The sequence below is a fragment of the Pempheris klunzingeri genome, chromosome 15, assembly GCF_042242105.1.
Source record: "Pempheris klunzingeri isolate RE-2024b chromosome 15, fPemKlu1.hap1, whole genome shotgun sequence".
Classification (NCBI taxonomy): Eukaryota; Metazoa; Chordata; class Actinopteri; order Acropomatiformes; family Pempheridae; genus Pempheris; species Pempheris klunzingeri.
Genome location: NC_092026.1, coordinates 9,206,019 through 9,222,950, shown reverse-complemented (window position 1 = coordinate 9,222,950; position 16,932 = coordinate 9,206,019). Strand labels below are relative to the sequence as shown.

The 16,932-nt window shown below is 41.5% G+C and overlaps 1 protein-coding gene across 4 annotated transcripts in view; it reads right to left on the bottom strand.

The window, feature by feature from the left end:
• Positions 1-12,712, bottom strand: part of pbx1a (pre-B-cell leukemia homeobox 1a) — a 44,481-nt gene extending 31,769 nt beyond the window's left edge. For all 4 annotated transcript variants that reach the window (XM_070844560.1, XM_070844562.1, XM_070844561.1 and 1 more), the window contains exons 1-2: positions 12,394-12,712; positions 11,424-11,497 (exon numbers count right to left, since the gene is read on the bottom strand). In XM_070844560.1, coding sequence (XP_070700661.1) covers positions 11,424-11,497; positions 12,394-12,578 — 259 coding nt within the window. In that variant the 5' untranslated portion in view covers positions 12,579-12,712. The remainder of the gene's footprint in view (positions 1-11,423; positions 11,498-12,393) is intronic.
• Positions 12,713-16,932: the final 4,220 nt, after the last annotated feature.

Below are 16,932 nucleotides of genomic sequence, written 5' to 3'. Positions count from 1 at the left end.
TAAACATCCACTTTTCCCCTTTTCTTTCCCCTGAAGCACCTTTAATTCTAGAGACATCTCCTGTCATTGACAGTATCACATATATTCTGTCTAAGTTTGTTCCAACTCTTAATTGAAAGTATATTTTGTTTACAGAGTGAAATATTAAACCTCGTGTTTGTTATGGCTGCACTGTTTTATCATATTGGAATATTCCTGACGTCACTAACTGTGCGCTACTTGGTATTTTTCCTGGGAATGTCGCCACTGACACCCATCAGTGTGCCACAGCCTCAACCGCCATTGGGTTACGTAATTCAGCAACAGATAGACAGATTTAAATGAAAATCTTTGAGATTATTACTTTAAATAAAGGGTCTGAATACGACTCCAATCACTGCAGATTGATGGAACGGAGTGACCTGATGGTGAATCCTCCTTAACTGTATTTTCAGTTCACATTATTGAATGAGTAACATTTTATTAACTGCATTAACAGCGTCTTAATCATCAAAGTGAATATGTGGAGTGTATCCAACCATTTCTACATAGTTGTAACATGGATACTACTCATGAATATCATGCTGTAGGAGGTGATTTGAAGGGGAGTGAGGAAACGAGGTGGGGTGAGGTGTACCTTGTCCATCTCCTTGTTCTCCCCTTTTCCAGCTGCTCTAATTTGACACCTTGAGCACTGGAGGGGGGTGGGGTTAACTAGGTGGGGGAGTGCAAAGACACAGCGGAATTCATTAAGAATAGCAACCCCTCTCTTCCTTCAACCTCCCTCCAACGCTAATGACATCAGAGGTTAGCAGAGAGCAGACTAAGCCGAGTGATGGGAGGAGAGGAGCAAAAAGAGGGAAGACAGGGAGAAACCAAGCGAGAGGGGGAAGATGCATGAAATTAGAAAGTAGTATTTTAAATAACTATATTTATAATGGAAGCAAGTGAATGGTGCAATGTTTTGTAGCTCAAAGGTGCTCCGACTGAACAATCTCACCGAGGCCTTGTTTGCCTGGTTTGGTCTGAGTGTATTTCTGCATCCTTTTAACATTCACACAAAATGAAAGAGGTTTCTAAAACTGCCATTTTGCCACTGACAGTCCTAATGCACTATGATGACATACCAACAACCGACTGCAGACCTTCAAAAAACCCATTTATGCCACACTTTGTAGGTTGGATGGAGTGCAATCAGACCTTTTTCAACGTTGTGATTACCACGTAGTGGCACAGTAATCTGTGGCTGAGGAATTGGCTGGCTAATGGCAGTTTCACGTCAGCCATCTATAGGGACCTTGCAGACAGGTAAAGTGGTAGTTGCAAGATATTGAAATGGCCAGTGCCACCTGGGATGAAAGGCCTTTAAAAAAAGTATTAAGAACTTATTTTTTCTCTTGGAGCAGCAGCACCGTGTGTGAGATGAGCAGCTTTATCTTTGCAGTCACTTAAAACATCAAACACCTTGCTTTCCCTCACAGCCACTCTGAAGCTGCTGCTTGATTTTAGAACTGGAGGGAAAATGATTGAGGGGCAAGATGAAAAAAAAAAAATGTTTCTAAGCTGAGCTGAAATCTTTGCTGAAACAGTGTCCCAAGACCTTTCAAATGCTCATTTCCATTTATCTACCAGTGACATTTTTCATGACGTACTCTCTGGCAACTATCTGACTCATAAATCCAATTCAAGCCTATTACTGAAGAACTTTTAAAGCTATCCTTCATTAATGTTAATGGGGTTTTTTAGTGGAGGCCAGTGGTGGTTAGGACTACATGGCTGCTTTCCCAAGCTTGTTTAACGGGCTCCAGACAGAGATGGATGCTTCTAGCAGTCCGATAGGCTCTCTGAACCATCTATCACCCAGAGGACCCACCCACAGAGCTGGCGTTCCATAACAAAGGGCAGGCAGGAAAGCTCCTGATTGACAGCTTTATGTGTGTGGTGGCTAGTCAGACAGCAGAGAGGAGACACGGTATCTGTTTCTGGCCTCAGTACTGGCCCCCTCTCTGAAAATGAGTTGTGAAGAGCAGAACAAAATAATGAGTGAGCAGGGGAATCAATCAATATGCCAACACGTGAGATAAATGAGAGAATCAAACACACACACAAAAAAAACATCCCTAATGCTGCTGAGTAGGTACGAAACTAATCAGGCAAATGAAGCTGCCTGAGCAACATAAACTGTGAATGGAGAGCAGTGTTAAGGCATAAACAGTTATTATCATAAAGATTATTACCCTTACACCTCCAGACTCACTAATTAGCGCGATAAACAGCCATATTCTAAAATGTATGGCTGGAGCGTGCAATAAAACCCACTGCAACATGTAAACACAGATACCGCACGCACAAAGACACAAATAAACGGATAACACACTGTACAGCAGTCACTAAATTGCAGCTCAAAAACATTAAAATCTGTACAAACACAAGTACATGCATAAACTGCTTTGCTGCTGCCACAGCTGTAATCATTTTACAAGGGGCCACAGATCCTCTCAGGGCTGTATATATTCTTGAAATGCAGACAAAAAAAGAGGTAAGGGGGGGGGGGAAGGATGTTTCAGAAGAGACACACTAAATTTGGACAGTAAGTAGTATCACCCCGTCGGCGCGGTACACCGCACATTCGCAACGCCCCATTTAACCGCACACGGCGCTTCCCTCTACTGCCTTCATTTGCATACTTCAGCAGGGCCCTGACGGATGAAGACGGATGGGGCAAAATCAGCCTCACTGAAACAACTGTTTTATCAAGGTTAAACTATCCAAGAAGCTCTTAACCCCCGTGCCTTTATCACACTACAGCTCTCCCAATATCAATCTATCAATATGATCTTATCAGCAGGGAGGGGGCTGAAGACGCTCTTCATAAACTCAAGTAATAGGAACATAAAGGAATTTTATGTGTTTAGGGGAGGAGACTGCTAAACATGGTGCTGAAGGACATGTCCAATAAAACAGGCTACAGAGGTGGTGCCAGCGAGCCAAATAAAATATAATAGAAGAAGAGGAGCTGCTTGCCTGGAGGCGTGAGAGGCATGTGTGGAGTCACAGGGTCGTTGGTTCAAATCTTGTGAACGACTGGTGAAAGCATGAACAAGAAACACTAAAAACCTATTTTAAAAACAAGGCTCAGAGTGAACTTGAAAAAGGTACTGACACAGACACACACACACACAAGGTTCTTCAGTGAAGGGGCCTTTTTTTGTGACGTCTGTAGCAGGACGCTGCATGTGTGCTCAGTCAGTCAGTAAAAGACAACAAATACAATTCCTTAGCAAAACTGTAATAAGATATCACCTGCTGTATGAAAAAGATATTTTAAAGATATTATTGTTCTTATTATTATGAAAATCTCAAATTATTCACTTACTGTTACATACTAAATTCAAATTTCCCCTCCATTTTCTGAGCAGGAATAGAAATATGCGAAATATAATAATCATTTGTCCTCATGTGAGGTCACTTTATGTACAACGAGAGTTCTTGTCTTCTTAGTCTAACATAACACACTTGCCCTTCTATGGCGAGTACAGAAAAGTGCAGTGGTTAATCTACTTGTGCTTCAAGAGACTTCAGCGTGCAGACAACTATTTAGTGCACGCTAATGTTTATCTGTGTGGGTGTGTATATATGTGTGTGTGTGTGTGCGCGCTTGCAGGTACACACATCAGGCTGTTGGTCAGTAACAAATGTTCAAATGTTGAGATTATAAAGAAAGCCCTTTACAAACCGTCATGCGAATTTCAACATTAAAGTGTACTATTTCCATCTCGTATATCTAACTTGTTCTTTGGCAGTGAGTCTGTTAACACACACGCACAATAATTGACTGATTTGCAGGGGGATTTCCATAAACAACAGTGGATTCACAAAACAGCATAAAATAAGTAATAAACGGTATGAAACATTGGATCATACTTTGGAGAGAATTCCTTCATATTCATTAATCTTAAAACCAACAAATTTGTCCATATTAATTTTAAAAATGCCCACAACTTGCGAGCCGTCCTACAACATGATGCCATCCTGGACAAAATGGCCTCAAACCTTAGAGAGGTAAAACTGACACCACACCGGCACAAAGGCAACAAAAGCTCCTTTTTTGTGTGGCTTTAACACGAACACTATTCAGGTGTTTATATTACAGTGCTAGCAAGTATAGTACTGTGTTGTAATTTTTTGTGACCCAAATGACAAACAATTGATTACACACATTTGTGCACATAAACCCACATGTATTCACAAATCACGGGAGCAAACTTCATCCTAACTTTTGATCTTTCAAGGGTAAAAACTCTGTTAGAAATGGCTTGGTGAAAAATGAACAGAAGTATATAATTTGCTGATTATGCTCAAGTAGAAAAAAGAAAATGACAGCAATTAACATAATTTCAGTTGGAGTTAACTGTCCAGAACTAACACCGCCAAAGGCAAGCTGGCAGACAGACGGCAGAGAGGAAACCCACAGCTTTCACTCTTTGGGTTGGGATACGGGCATCTACAGAACAGGGAACCAGCAAGGAGGCATCACTGTATTATCAATCCTCATTGCTGTTACTGTGAAAAATATTTTACCTTGTTAGACATCAGAATTATGGCTAAGATTTGGTTAGTTTTCATACTGAAAAATATAATAGTCTAGCAATGAGGCATTTAATATATACATAAAGTAGATTTTCTGTGATAACAACTTCTCTAATAAGAAGTCAAACTAATGCAATAATGTAAATTGATTTTTTGCAGAACATCGCTGCTTCAAGTAATTTAATTCAAATTATAGTGAGTTTTGTGGTTATTTTCTCAATTCATAAATGCTGAGGGTTTCGTTTTTTGCCTGAAAGAGCCGACACTACTCCAGAAGCAGCTTTAAGGGCCCTTATCTGCCTCTCTGAGATGGTCTTTCCACTGCCAAGCAGCCAGGCCAAGTGCTGACCTCTGCTAACGCTCATGCTCTCACCCCACTGTGCTAAATGCTACCTATGGTGTCACATCTGCCCCGGGAAGTGATCCAAAACTGCAGCACCCTGTGTCTCTATAGGCCCCACGGAATTAGCAGCAACAATCCCAAGAGAGTGCATGCCTGCCTATTTCTGCCCTACCAACACACGCTCTGACACACACGTGCAGACACAGAAGATACCACACACCACACTGAAGATTGCCAGCATGAGGCTGTTTGATTTTGCAGCCACAAAAACAACTCTTTGTGTGGCTAAATTTATCATCACTCTCCGCCACAGTATTTGTGTCTTTCTCTACAGTTCAATATCTCTTCTCTCTTTTTCTCACCGACTGTGTGTCTGCATTGTTCTTTGTCTGCGCCTTTCCTTCCAGTGAAGGTGCCGAGGTTACCAAGGCTCATCTGTGGCCCCTTTGTCTCTCACGGCAACAGCAAGGTTTATTAACATAAATTAGAATAGCTCACAGAGAGAGTACCTTGTCGCTATGCGTTACCCACGGCAACCTCTCCTCCACTCTCAATCCACCTGAGCGTGTGTGTGTGTGTGTGTGTGTGTGTGTGAGAGTGAGTCTGTTCATGTGTGTGTTTGTGTGTGAAATAAAGAAAGAGAGAAGGAGTGGAAGACAGACAGACAGGGAGAGAGAGAGAGAGAGAGAGAGAGCACACTCCCTTGCATCTAAATGTGAAACTACTCTGAAACGAGGGAGACACATCCACACCCATCTCTCCCCTGTCCTGATTAAAATAAATGGTGCTATCTGCACTGCATGACTCACTACACCATGGCATTACTATCAGTAATTGAAACATCCAATCACTACTGAGCCATCAGCCTCACTGCTCTTCCCCATCTGACTTTGTGGCACCTGATTGAACATCCCACTGTATGGGAAGTAATACAGGATATGCCTACCAGTTTATATGAAGAAATGCTGAGAAGAGGAGCAAAAATATTGCATCCACGACGGTGCAATTCATGTTTTTTCTTTTTTTTTTTGCAAGATATATGTTTCTGAATGTGTCTGCATGTACAGGACATACTCAAGTGTGTGTGTGTATGTGTCTGTGTATGTTTGTGTGTGTGTGTGTGTGTGCGCGTGTCCCACTCAACATCCTCAGCAGATATCCAGGGAGAGTCGGGTAGCCTCATTGATTGGTGTTGATTCCATCTGGGCAGCGAGCAGCGACTGACAGTGGATCTAAGCCGCTGCGAAAGGCAACCATTAATCTTGGTCCTGTTTAAGCAGCATGTATTAATTTATGTCATTTTTACTAAGTCAGCCAGGGAAGAGCGCTTGCCATTTTATGTTTGACTGTTCATCGAAGTCAGGAGGGTTCCTTTGTACAACCCCAGCATGCTGCCAACACGCCACTTACATCGTAGTGGCAGGGTGCCAAAGAAATGAGATCCCACACCTCGAATTAAAGGTTATCAACTGCCAGAGCAACCACCTCCATCAAAGTGCCCGAGAAAATGTGAATGCATAAGTTACATTTTTGATATAAGAAAAGATACGCCTCTTTAGTCAGACACAGGGGGTGAAAAAATGTGACATGTGCATGTATCCAAACACATTTAATACTATGAAAAATGAAAGACTAAACAGTGTAAATCAAATGTAGTTTGAGCACACAGTTGGAGCCCCATGAACATATCAGTAATAAGATCTGCAGGTGTTTCAACACCAACGATATGAGGATATACCCGTCCACTGTTTCTCCTGCGTGAGGCAATTCCACAAGACTGTGGAAAATCCAATCAAATCCAAACAGCACCAATAAGAAAAACAATGGCTGAGGCAATTGCAACTGCAATAATGTCACCAGAGCTGTTTTGTAGACACTAAAAGCTGCTCCAGAGACAAACATCTGATAAAAAAGAAACTCCACTCCGCCATAGAGCAAATTTCCTCTCTAAAGCAATTTTATATTCGATAAGTGGGAAGGCATTCTTAGCGTAATGGATCTGAATATGATCTCTGTCAGAAAACTAAGAACACAGTCTTATATAAAAGCCCTGTTTGCAGAATGGCCAGTGCTGCTGCGTCAGATAACCAGATTGAGGAGCGCAGGAAGCAAACTATAGATAGAGATGCAAAGCATTCATATTTCTGATGAATAGGTGAACTGATAGATCTGTGTTCCTCTGCCCTTGTTGCTGTTTTCATGAAGGTGAAATGTGAAAAATGCATTTGGAGGGAAAAGTAGTTACCTGAAACATTAAACAAACACGGACACACAGTCATATTCATGCATGTTAAGACACTAAACTCAACTGAAATGCAAAGTGATTTTTCATGGGTGCAAAGGCTAAAAGAGACATTAAAAAAAGCTGCTACAACTGCCATGAAACAAGCAAAAACAAACACGACGACGCACTTTGCCACCTACCTATGCAGTCACAAGCACACACACACGCGCACACACACTCCCTCGCCATACGTCGGCACACAGAATATGACCATTCTACAGCCAGATCTGTTATCACGGCTAATTACTACTCCCACCTCAGATATACAGGGCTGTAATTAGCCTCTTAAAACATGATTAACATGTCTCAATTAAGCCAGTCAACATTTGCATAATATATTAGCATTCCTAATTGCGAGTGAGTTTATATCAGAGGACAGGGAACAGCAAAAATACTCGCTGTTGCTTCTGAAGTGCACTGATAATGTGCAGAATATAAATATGAATATAGAGGAAATGTCAGTGGGTAAAATGGAATCCAGTCAATTTATTTATGATATCACTCACTTTAAAGGCAAAGATAAACTTAGAATCAGCACTCAGACTACTTACAAAAATATATTACATGTTTGTTATTATTCACTTAGAGGAACGTTTCTGGTAAGTGGAGGAAGAGTTTCCTATAAACCTGCAAATCAAAGCCTAGCAACATTTTCTCAGGAAAACTTTGCACTCTTTTTGACGTTATTTATTTGAAGTCATTTATGAGAGAACAGGCAGAGTCCTGTTCAGCCTTATTTCCGTGGAAACTAAAACATGGGGGGATAAACTGCTGCTTCGGCACTTCCAAGCCCGGGACAGATATACAGTCTCCCAGCTAGCGTGGGGAAACCAAGGACATAGCCATTAGTTTCAGGACAGCGCCACATTGGAGACTAATGCCTCCATCTGTCACTGGAGATGAGAGGAGAGTAACAAAGAGAGGCAACACTAACCCCTGAACTCATCATGGACAGCCGTGTCAATTAAATACTGAAAAACAGCAGCACAGGGAGCCATAGTGACCAGTCTATCCACTGCTTCATGGGAGCTCAACTAGTACCTCCATCAACGTTTAAAGTTAATGTTACAGGAAATACCATAAGTGGTCATTTGACATTTTATCATGCACTTTTACATTAATCTCAAGCATGATTAAGATAAGATGATTAATGGATTGGTTAATTGTCACATGATTAATCTGCAACTGTTTTGATAATCCATTAAAGTAATTTTCTTAAGCAAAAACTTAAGTTGTTACCAGCCTCCAATTGGGAAAATATGCTAATTTTCTCTGTTTTATTATTGTAAATTCAATGTCTTTGAAAACAAGACTTTTGAAGACATCACCATAGCTAATTTGCCGCTACTTTTCAAGACTATAGACAAAAGTATACTAATTTAAATAATAAAGTGCTTGGCAGACTAGTCAATGATGAAAATAACTATTAGTTGCAGCCGTACTACCAACACAGCACATCCAGGACAGCTATCCAAATCTGTTTGCTTTGTGCTAATGATGAAAACTGCTTAAAAGTGACCTGATCAACACGACTGAATATGTAAAATGTGTTTACATGTCTAATTAGCAGTACAAGCTTGGGGGGGCTGCAGTTAGCGGGACCGACTGATTCAGCAGGTCTCCAGCTTTGATAAGTTCAAGCGGTGTAATGCATTATCCGTCTGATCACATTAGTCATGCAGGAGCTCTCCATCTGACCCGAGCCTGCAAGGGGGTAATGTGAGGCTGCTGACACAGAGTGGCCTGACGAAACAGTCCCAGGCCCACAGATAGAGAGACAGCGAAAGGGAGAGGGAGAGAGAGGGAGCGTAGGCCTGAAATCTGACACCCAGAAACACTGACTTGGTGTCTGGCTTCTCTTACTTGAGTCAACCTGTACGTGCCAGCTTCCCTCGCCGTAATGGTTCCACACAAAGACGCTCTCCAACTCTCTTCACAGGATGTGAAGCAAGCACAGGAAAGCAAATTCTAAGTGCTCTCAGGAACAGTAGAAACAATGACGATAGTTTAAAAAAAAAAAAAAATACAAGCAGAGAGGGGCCGGTAGTCAGGGCAAACATATTGGTGAAATACAACACTGGCGGCTGAAAGGAACGTCTCTAAGAGGTAACACAAGCCTCCGCCGTTAGTTTTCCATAACCCAGCATGCGAACCCGAGCTTGTTTAAGCTTGCTAAATACTCTCCCGTCGTGACACAGGCCCGACCCCGGCACAAATATACAGGGAGTGGGGTGGGGTGGGGTCATCAGTTACGGCCTGCTCTCTCTGCTATTGGCATGCACTCCCGCCTTGTTTGTCAGCTGCTTGCCAATGGACACCTCACTGCTGCAATGTCCCATATTGCTGCTGTCAACACTCACACAACAGCGATATACCACGAGGAGGTACACGCAAGACACACGTGAATGACTCCATGCAACAACTGATATATGATCTAAAGAAATGTTTCCTCCCTTCAGTGAAAGGTCGAGGAGAAGGGCTGCTTTAAATCCGAGCAGCTGTACTCATCTCCTCCCGCTCGCACTTCTTCTAAAAGACACTCTGACTGCAACAATGTAAAAAGCAAGGAGAAGCTGACTCTCTCTAAAGAATATAAAAAAGACCTGACAAATTACAGGCTGTACTCTGCTCGCATACACTGCACTCAGCACATTTGGCTGTAAATGCCATGGTGAAGGTTTGAGTCATTTTCTCTGTCACTGCAGTGAAAGGATTTTCAGTTTCGTCTGCACAAACCTCCTATGGGCGAAGATGAGCCGCAGCTCAGCTCTTCAAACGTAGACAGGGAGGACACAGTGAGGCAGCCATTAAGTCGTGATTCTCTCATAAATTGTTTGGGTTATTTTTAACTTTTAAATGCCTTTGCGTCTTTGTAGAAACAATACAGTTATTTAGAGCTGGCTGATTTGTGGGTTGGAGCATGTATTTCAACCGCACTTTGAGTAAAAATAACAGAATCGATACATAAAAAAGAGAACATGTAAACTGCGTTGAATTATGGTTATTTCCAAACTTGGTCTGAAGCAGGGGGGAAAAAGAATTTTACAGGCTGAGGAGAGCCTCTCTCATCAGAAGCTCTGTTAAATCCTGGTTGCCAAGAACGGTGGGAAGAGAGGAGAGGCAGAGGGAAAAGCCAGGAAAAGGTCCAAGTCACTTTGTTCTTCTTTTTGGAAACGAACTCTGGTTGAACCCAGCGAGACGCCAGACAGTTTACAAAGAGCCAGGCATTACTCTCTCACTTTTCCAAGCCTTGCAATTTAGACACAGGGCCCCAACCTACTATAGCTTCCTCCTCACTGACTGCACTTTTTAACCTTTGTAAATCCCACAGAGTCTGCTGGTCCCTTCTAGTTTCTTTTTCTGGAAAAACCTGTGCCAAACTCTGACTCATGAGAACAAAATGTCGGTGAAAAGGGGTTCATGTAAAATTAAGGAAAATGGTATTGCCTCCATACCAGCCCTGTGTTTATTTTCAAATGTCACGGCTGTGAGTGCAACAACGCCAGACAAAGTGACATGGCTCTCTCCATAATCTCAAAGACAGCTTCAAAGTTGTGTTCACAGATAAGGTTATATTGGATATTTGTTTTATTTCCTCCCTTGAAAAGCCGCCTCTGAGACAGCGCTCTGCCACATCCCTCAGAGAATATCCACAGACTTTCATCATGTGAACTGCTCTTCTTTTAATCTGCCGATAAGTGAGTAATAATTCTCACATCCCTTTTCACGACTTTGACCCTCGTCGCAAACATAAACAGAGAATCCCTCTGACCTGTCTCTGCATTTAAAACAGCTCACTACGTAAAAAAAAACCCATCAAACTCGGCCAAAGAAAACAGACAGAGAGGGGTGAGAAAGCCCAGCCCTCGAAAGGCCTAAATGTCGGCATGAAAACACTCCAGCCCGATGACAGCGCCTCATCTGGGGCCAGAGCTGTTCACATGCATGGTGTGTGACGTTTGTGAGGGAAAACATGACATAAATCAGAGAAAGAAAATTACAACCAAATGAATGTACAGTGGCTTATGGGAAGGCTGTCAAGATAATCATAACCTGCGCTTTGTACGATTAAATCTGTATAATTTAGTAAAAAAAAAAAAAAGGGATCCTAAGATACGAGGAATGCACTGTTGACCATTAAATAGGCAACTTTCTCATCAGTTTCACTAGCGAGGACGCAAAAAACAAAAATCCAGCAAACAATTGATACTATAAAGCAGAACTTACCTGTTTTCTCTTTTATTTCACACAAGACGTTGAAGAGAGCGGGTTTCATTCTGTGGCAGTTCAGTGCATGTTTCCTAAAGAGAGGACAGGACACAGCTTTCCACATCAATATTCAAACAAGTGGCAACAGTAAAAAAAAAAATAAATAAAAAGAAAAGCCACTTAAAGAGAGTCGGGAAATTCTCTAAATGCAAAATTGTCATCATGAAGATTTAATTTTCCCCACGTCTGCTGACTGTTTCTTCTCTAAGACAAACAGGCGCCAAAGCAAAGACACTGTTAATAATATCTAGACTGAAACCACAGTCTTTAAATGCAATTACTTTAGTCACATAAACACACAATAAAAGACCTAAACCCCTTAGAAAACCCTGATTTGCCTTCTTTGCAACACAACATGCAACAAAACCCAGCCAGTTACACTACAACTGTGACATGCCTCAAATGTATTTTGTATTGGATACCTCATATTATGCAGTGGGTCAAAACTGTGTGAGAGGATCTGCAACATGTTATTATAGCACAGGATTACAATGTAAGCTCCTTTGTAACAAGGTAGATGTGTCTGTGAAACTGGAGTGGCAACTGCTCCACAGTTATTAAAAAAAAAAAAAAAAAAAAAACCAAAAAAACAGCAACCTCTGAACACATCACGCTGATCTGCAGTAATCCTAAAACAATCAATAGTTTAGATTAAAAACATTCACTCAAAAGTTGTTTCAAAAAAATTCAAATATGAATCGTGACAAGTTTTTCGCGTCTTTTCTCGCTTTCGCGCAGTCACGGCACTTCAATGGGCGTAATTGCTTTCATTTAGAGGCAGTCTTGATACAAACCACAGTGTTATTATCTCCCCGCTCCATCTCCAATAACACTGCCTAATATTTCCGCTCTCCGATTAATAATACAAGTGGTTTTCTGTGTGTGTGTGTATGTGTGTGTGTGTGTGTGTGTGTGTGTGTAGCCTCACCTCGCCTGTGCTTCGTCTAAGCTTTGGTCTGTGATGGTCATTATTTGCTGTAATATGTCTCCGATGTCCTGCTTTCTTCCCTCTCCGTCCGTCCCCGCCGTGCCATCCTGCATATGCTGCGCCAGGCCGGGGTGTCCGGCCATGCCTACCCCGTGGGAGTGCATCAACCGAGGCTGCTCGTCCATCCTTGACCACGGTCCCTGCTGCCTCGCCTCCAACTTTTAAATTTTAATGTCAAGAGGGGGGGAAAAAAAGAAGAAAATATCCTCGGAAATTCCTCTGGATTCCTCTGCGTCTCTCTCTCTCTCTCTCTCTCTCTCTCACCCCCGACACTCCTCCTTTTTCCTTGGTAAGATTTTCTGGATTTGGGAGGAGGGAGAATGACAAACCCTCTCTCTCTCTCTCTCTCTCTCCCTCTCTCGGTCTCTCTCCCAGCTGGTTTAGGTGAAATCTGATCTGAATCGCTGCTTTTGGCTTTGGCCACTCCTGCACCGCTACTGTAGGGAAGAAGGGGGGGAAAAAACAGGATTGAACATTAAAGGCTCCTAATCTGATTAAAAGTGGAGCGCGTTGAGCTCCTCTTATGAAACATCCGATACACTCGAGAGCTTGATGCGCTAAAACGCGCTAAGGACTCAACTTGCCTGTGAAGGATTTGGACACAAAGTAACCACCAACTGTTATTGTTTCGCTTGTGTCTGCTAACTGACTCATAATCAGAGTATGGATGAAAAGCCTCCGCCCCTCGAGCCGCGATTGGAGAAGAAGGAGCGCGCAAGTCCCACCTCGGTCCTCTCCGAAAACGTCAATCATCCTCCTCGGGAAGGTGGGACGCTGTAATAAACATAAAGAGATGTGACCGGACCGGGTGGCTATAGGGTGATGGATAGAGAGTGAATATGTAGCCTAATAAATAATTGTGAGTGGCAGTGAAGCTCTGACCCAACAGGACAGCATGGTGGTGCTTGGAAAAGACACTCTGTCACCCAGACTATATATTTCCCTGCTGAATATTTACATCCATGTAATCAGTCACAGGGATAATAAATCAAGATGAATTTATTAGAACACGCAGCAGTTTGTGGGAAGCACTTTTACAAGCCTTGTGTTGTAACACAGGACCACAACAGTTGTTATAATAATTGTAGCTTGGTTGGCCTTTCTTTTTTTTAAACATCCTGACACTCTTGGCCTCAAACACAGCGACAACGATTAGCCTGTCCAGCGATCGGTTAGTTAGCTGACATTAAAGTAATCGCAACTGTTTTTAGTTAATTAAAGGGGAACAGTCTTGGGGAGTAAGCTGCTACTGTGTATGTAAAAAAAAAAAAAAAATCAGTGTGTAAAGCCTTTAGTGGCTCCAGGGGAAGCTTGATAAATTGCCTCAAGTGATGTCACTCGAGTCAGCATCCATGGGTCTAAAGACTACAAATCTGAAAATGTTAAAAACATGGTAGTGCGGAGTAAGACCGAAGTGGAGTTACCAGATCTCTGCAGTCCGGTGCTTGAGGTTAGCGGCTCGGTATTACATTAGCCGCTACTAGCATAACACACCTGAATCTCTGACCGAGCTACAGGCGATTGGGTTGCATTGTGGGTAGTGTAGGCGCCAGGTTTTGACGAGGAGGAAGTATTCGTGTAACAAACAAGATTTTTGTCTCTCTGGCTCTGCTACATCGAATTTGGATTATTTTTTCTGAAGATAAATTTCCATCGTGAATCTGACTGTAATATAGAGTCGAGGTGGAATGAGTGGAGCACTCTTTTAATAATGTTTAGGCAAAAATGCCAAAAATTCACTGCTTCCAGCTGAGCAAATGTAAATATTTGCACGTCTTCTTAGTCTTCAATGGCACTGAAAAGAAGATTTGGGGGGTTTTCTATCATTAGTCAGTCAAAACAAGTTAAATTAATGTCAGCTAAGGCTCAGGGAAAAGACATTTTTTAAAAGATTTTCTATACCAAATGATTAATCAATGAATCCATAAGATACATGTCAGATTAATTAAATAACATGCGATTTTGATATGATAAAGAAATAATCCAAATATTTTTCATTGTATGCCAGTTATCTGCCATTAACACCTAAGAAAATCTAAATCATAATATGGCTATGCAGCAGCTCTGTGCCTCAGAGTCTCTTCTGTGCTATATCCAAATGCATCCTTCCCTTCTTTTACTGGCCGGACAGAAATCGATCAGTCAGTTTTCTCATTACGTGCTGAATAGGGAGGTAGGGCAGTAATTGTCACAAGGGGCAGGGTGAGGTTGAGGGTAGTGGTGGTGATAATGTCTGACACTCAGGAGCTGCAAGACTGCACAGCTCAGTCCTGAAATGGAAGTCTGCAGGCCAACAGCCATTCTGCTTTATTTTATTCCCTATTTAACAGGGTCATAATGACGGAGGATTATCTGTGTGTTGCAGACTGTACAAAGGAGATGTTGGGCCAGTTGTTAATACTCTAATGTGTGAAAAATATTCATCAGACATGGCAAGAATCAAGCTTTTCTTATATTTTTGACCTAATCTCTCGTCTACAAAAGAATGAATATAAAGCCACACTCTGGTGTCAGCTTGGTTCTTCAAATCACGGTCCATACAGCCCACACATCAGTCTGCTTAGGTCTAGGGTCTTAGGTCTAAAAATCAAGGGCTGCATTTGTTGTGTTAAATATGATCCAAAGAGCTCATTCCTTTTGCTCTAAATTCAAATTTATTCCCCAGTGTAAGCCAATAGACAGAAATGACCTTATTGCCTGTGGATGTGTTTGGGAAAGTAAACTCTGAATAGAATAAGTAAGACCTTGTTTGTGCCTCTGATTACTGCATTTTAGAAAAAAAAAAAAACGCATCATTTGCAGCCTTGATGAAAGAGAAAAAAATCATCTGACACCGCATATTTTCCCTCCATTAAAACCAAATGTGTTGTTGCAGCATTAATAATCCTGCAAGAAAAAGAATAAGTGGGATTTGATTATAATTGCAAATGAATTTTGATGTAAAAATATTCTTATAAATAGTAGATGTTTTTCTCCAGAAGTTGCAGAGTTGTTTTTCAGAGACTAGAAATGTTAATGCCGAGCATGTCGGTATTCCCAAAAGAAATGTGAACTAGTTGAATTTGTTGAGTTGTGTTGTGTTTACCATCATCCGGTGAGGCTGCTCTGATAAATATGGAACGAGACAGAATGCACCATAGACCATAATGCATTTGTGATTGGAAAATGGCAGGTTTTGTGTCTAATTTTTCTTCACTAAAATAATATAAGGTTTCATGTGATATGTTTAGATGGATTCTACCAAGTATGATGACAAACTATCCATAGATACAGTATCCACATATCCACATTTCAACCACCCTACCTAATGTAACATTAATATGCAGTGTATAAATATTTGATAAATGGTTTATAACTCACTTTAATCCAGTTGTAACCAAATATAGGGGCATTTTAAGCTTACATGAGGTTTATTTTTAAGTGCTTATTAATGTATTAGTTAGCTTGATAACACTGTATGATGTAGCTGTATAAAGTGTTTATTAACTCTACATGTGCAAATCATTCACAGGCCGTTTTAAAACTATATGATTCTATCAAGCATTCGTTAACTGTTCACGGGTGTTATTGTAATATATCAACAAAGACACGTGTCCATATATCCGCTTATAATGATATTATAGCACCTTACAAACTTTTATTAAGCGTTAATAATCTGCTTATAACATTGGGGGATTTATAAAAATTAAAAAAAAGTGTTACCAATGTCTTATAATCAAACTATATAAACCAAACCAAATATTTCAAGCTTCATAACAAACTCATGCTGACTCCACAGCAAATGTTCTCCTATCTGGACCAGGGTCAAACAACTCCTCCCTGAGCGAGAGCTGCAGGTCAGAGCAGGGTAAGTTATGTATGAGCTAGGAACGCACCGAGGGAGAAAGCAGCAACTGCATGGCACATCTCTCCAGGAAGTAACCTTGATGAAAAATTCAGTTGTTTGCAGCTCCTGGTGTCCCTCAGGCATGAATAAAGTGAGGCCCAGACAGAGAGAAAAGACCTGGGCTCAGCTTGAAACTACTCACCGACCCACTGCTGTGGAGCACACACATCGGCTAGCATTAGGAGATGGGCACGAATTAAACTTTAATCGTACCTCAAATAGATTAAACGACAGGAGCCGAGTCAGCATTTCCAAGCCATTGCTCTGCCTCTGTTGACCATCCTCCTTTGAACTCCCGCTAAATTAAATACCCACAAGTTCCAGCTTCTTTCCACCTCAGATTAGCTTTTAAGCAAAAGAGGTGCTTGAAACAAACCAGAGGCAGTAAGAAAAAACTGCACAGCTGCCCAGTCATTAATGTGATATTACAGTATATATAAATCATGCTTCAGAGATTTAGTACTGCACTTCTGTACTGTTGGAGGAGTTGTGAAAGAGATATTCATTGTTAAAAGTGATGCAACAAAGGTCGAGATATCCTTTAGATCCTATATGCTTCATACTTGGGTCAGGTCAGCGTACAAATATGCTGC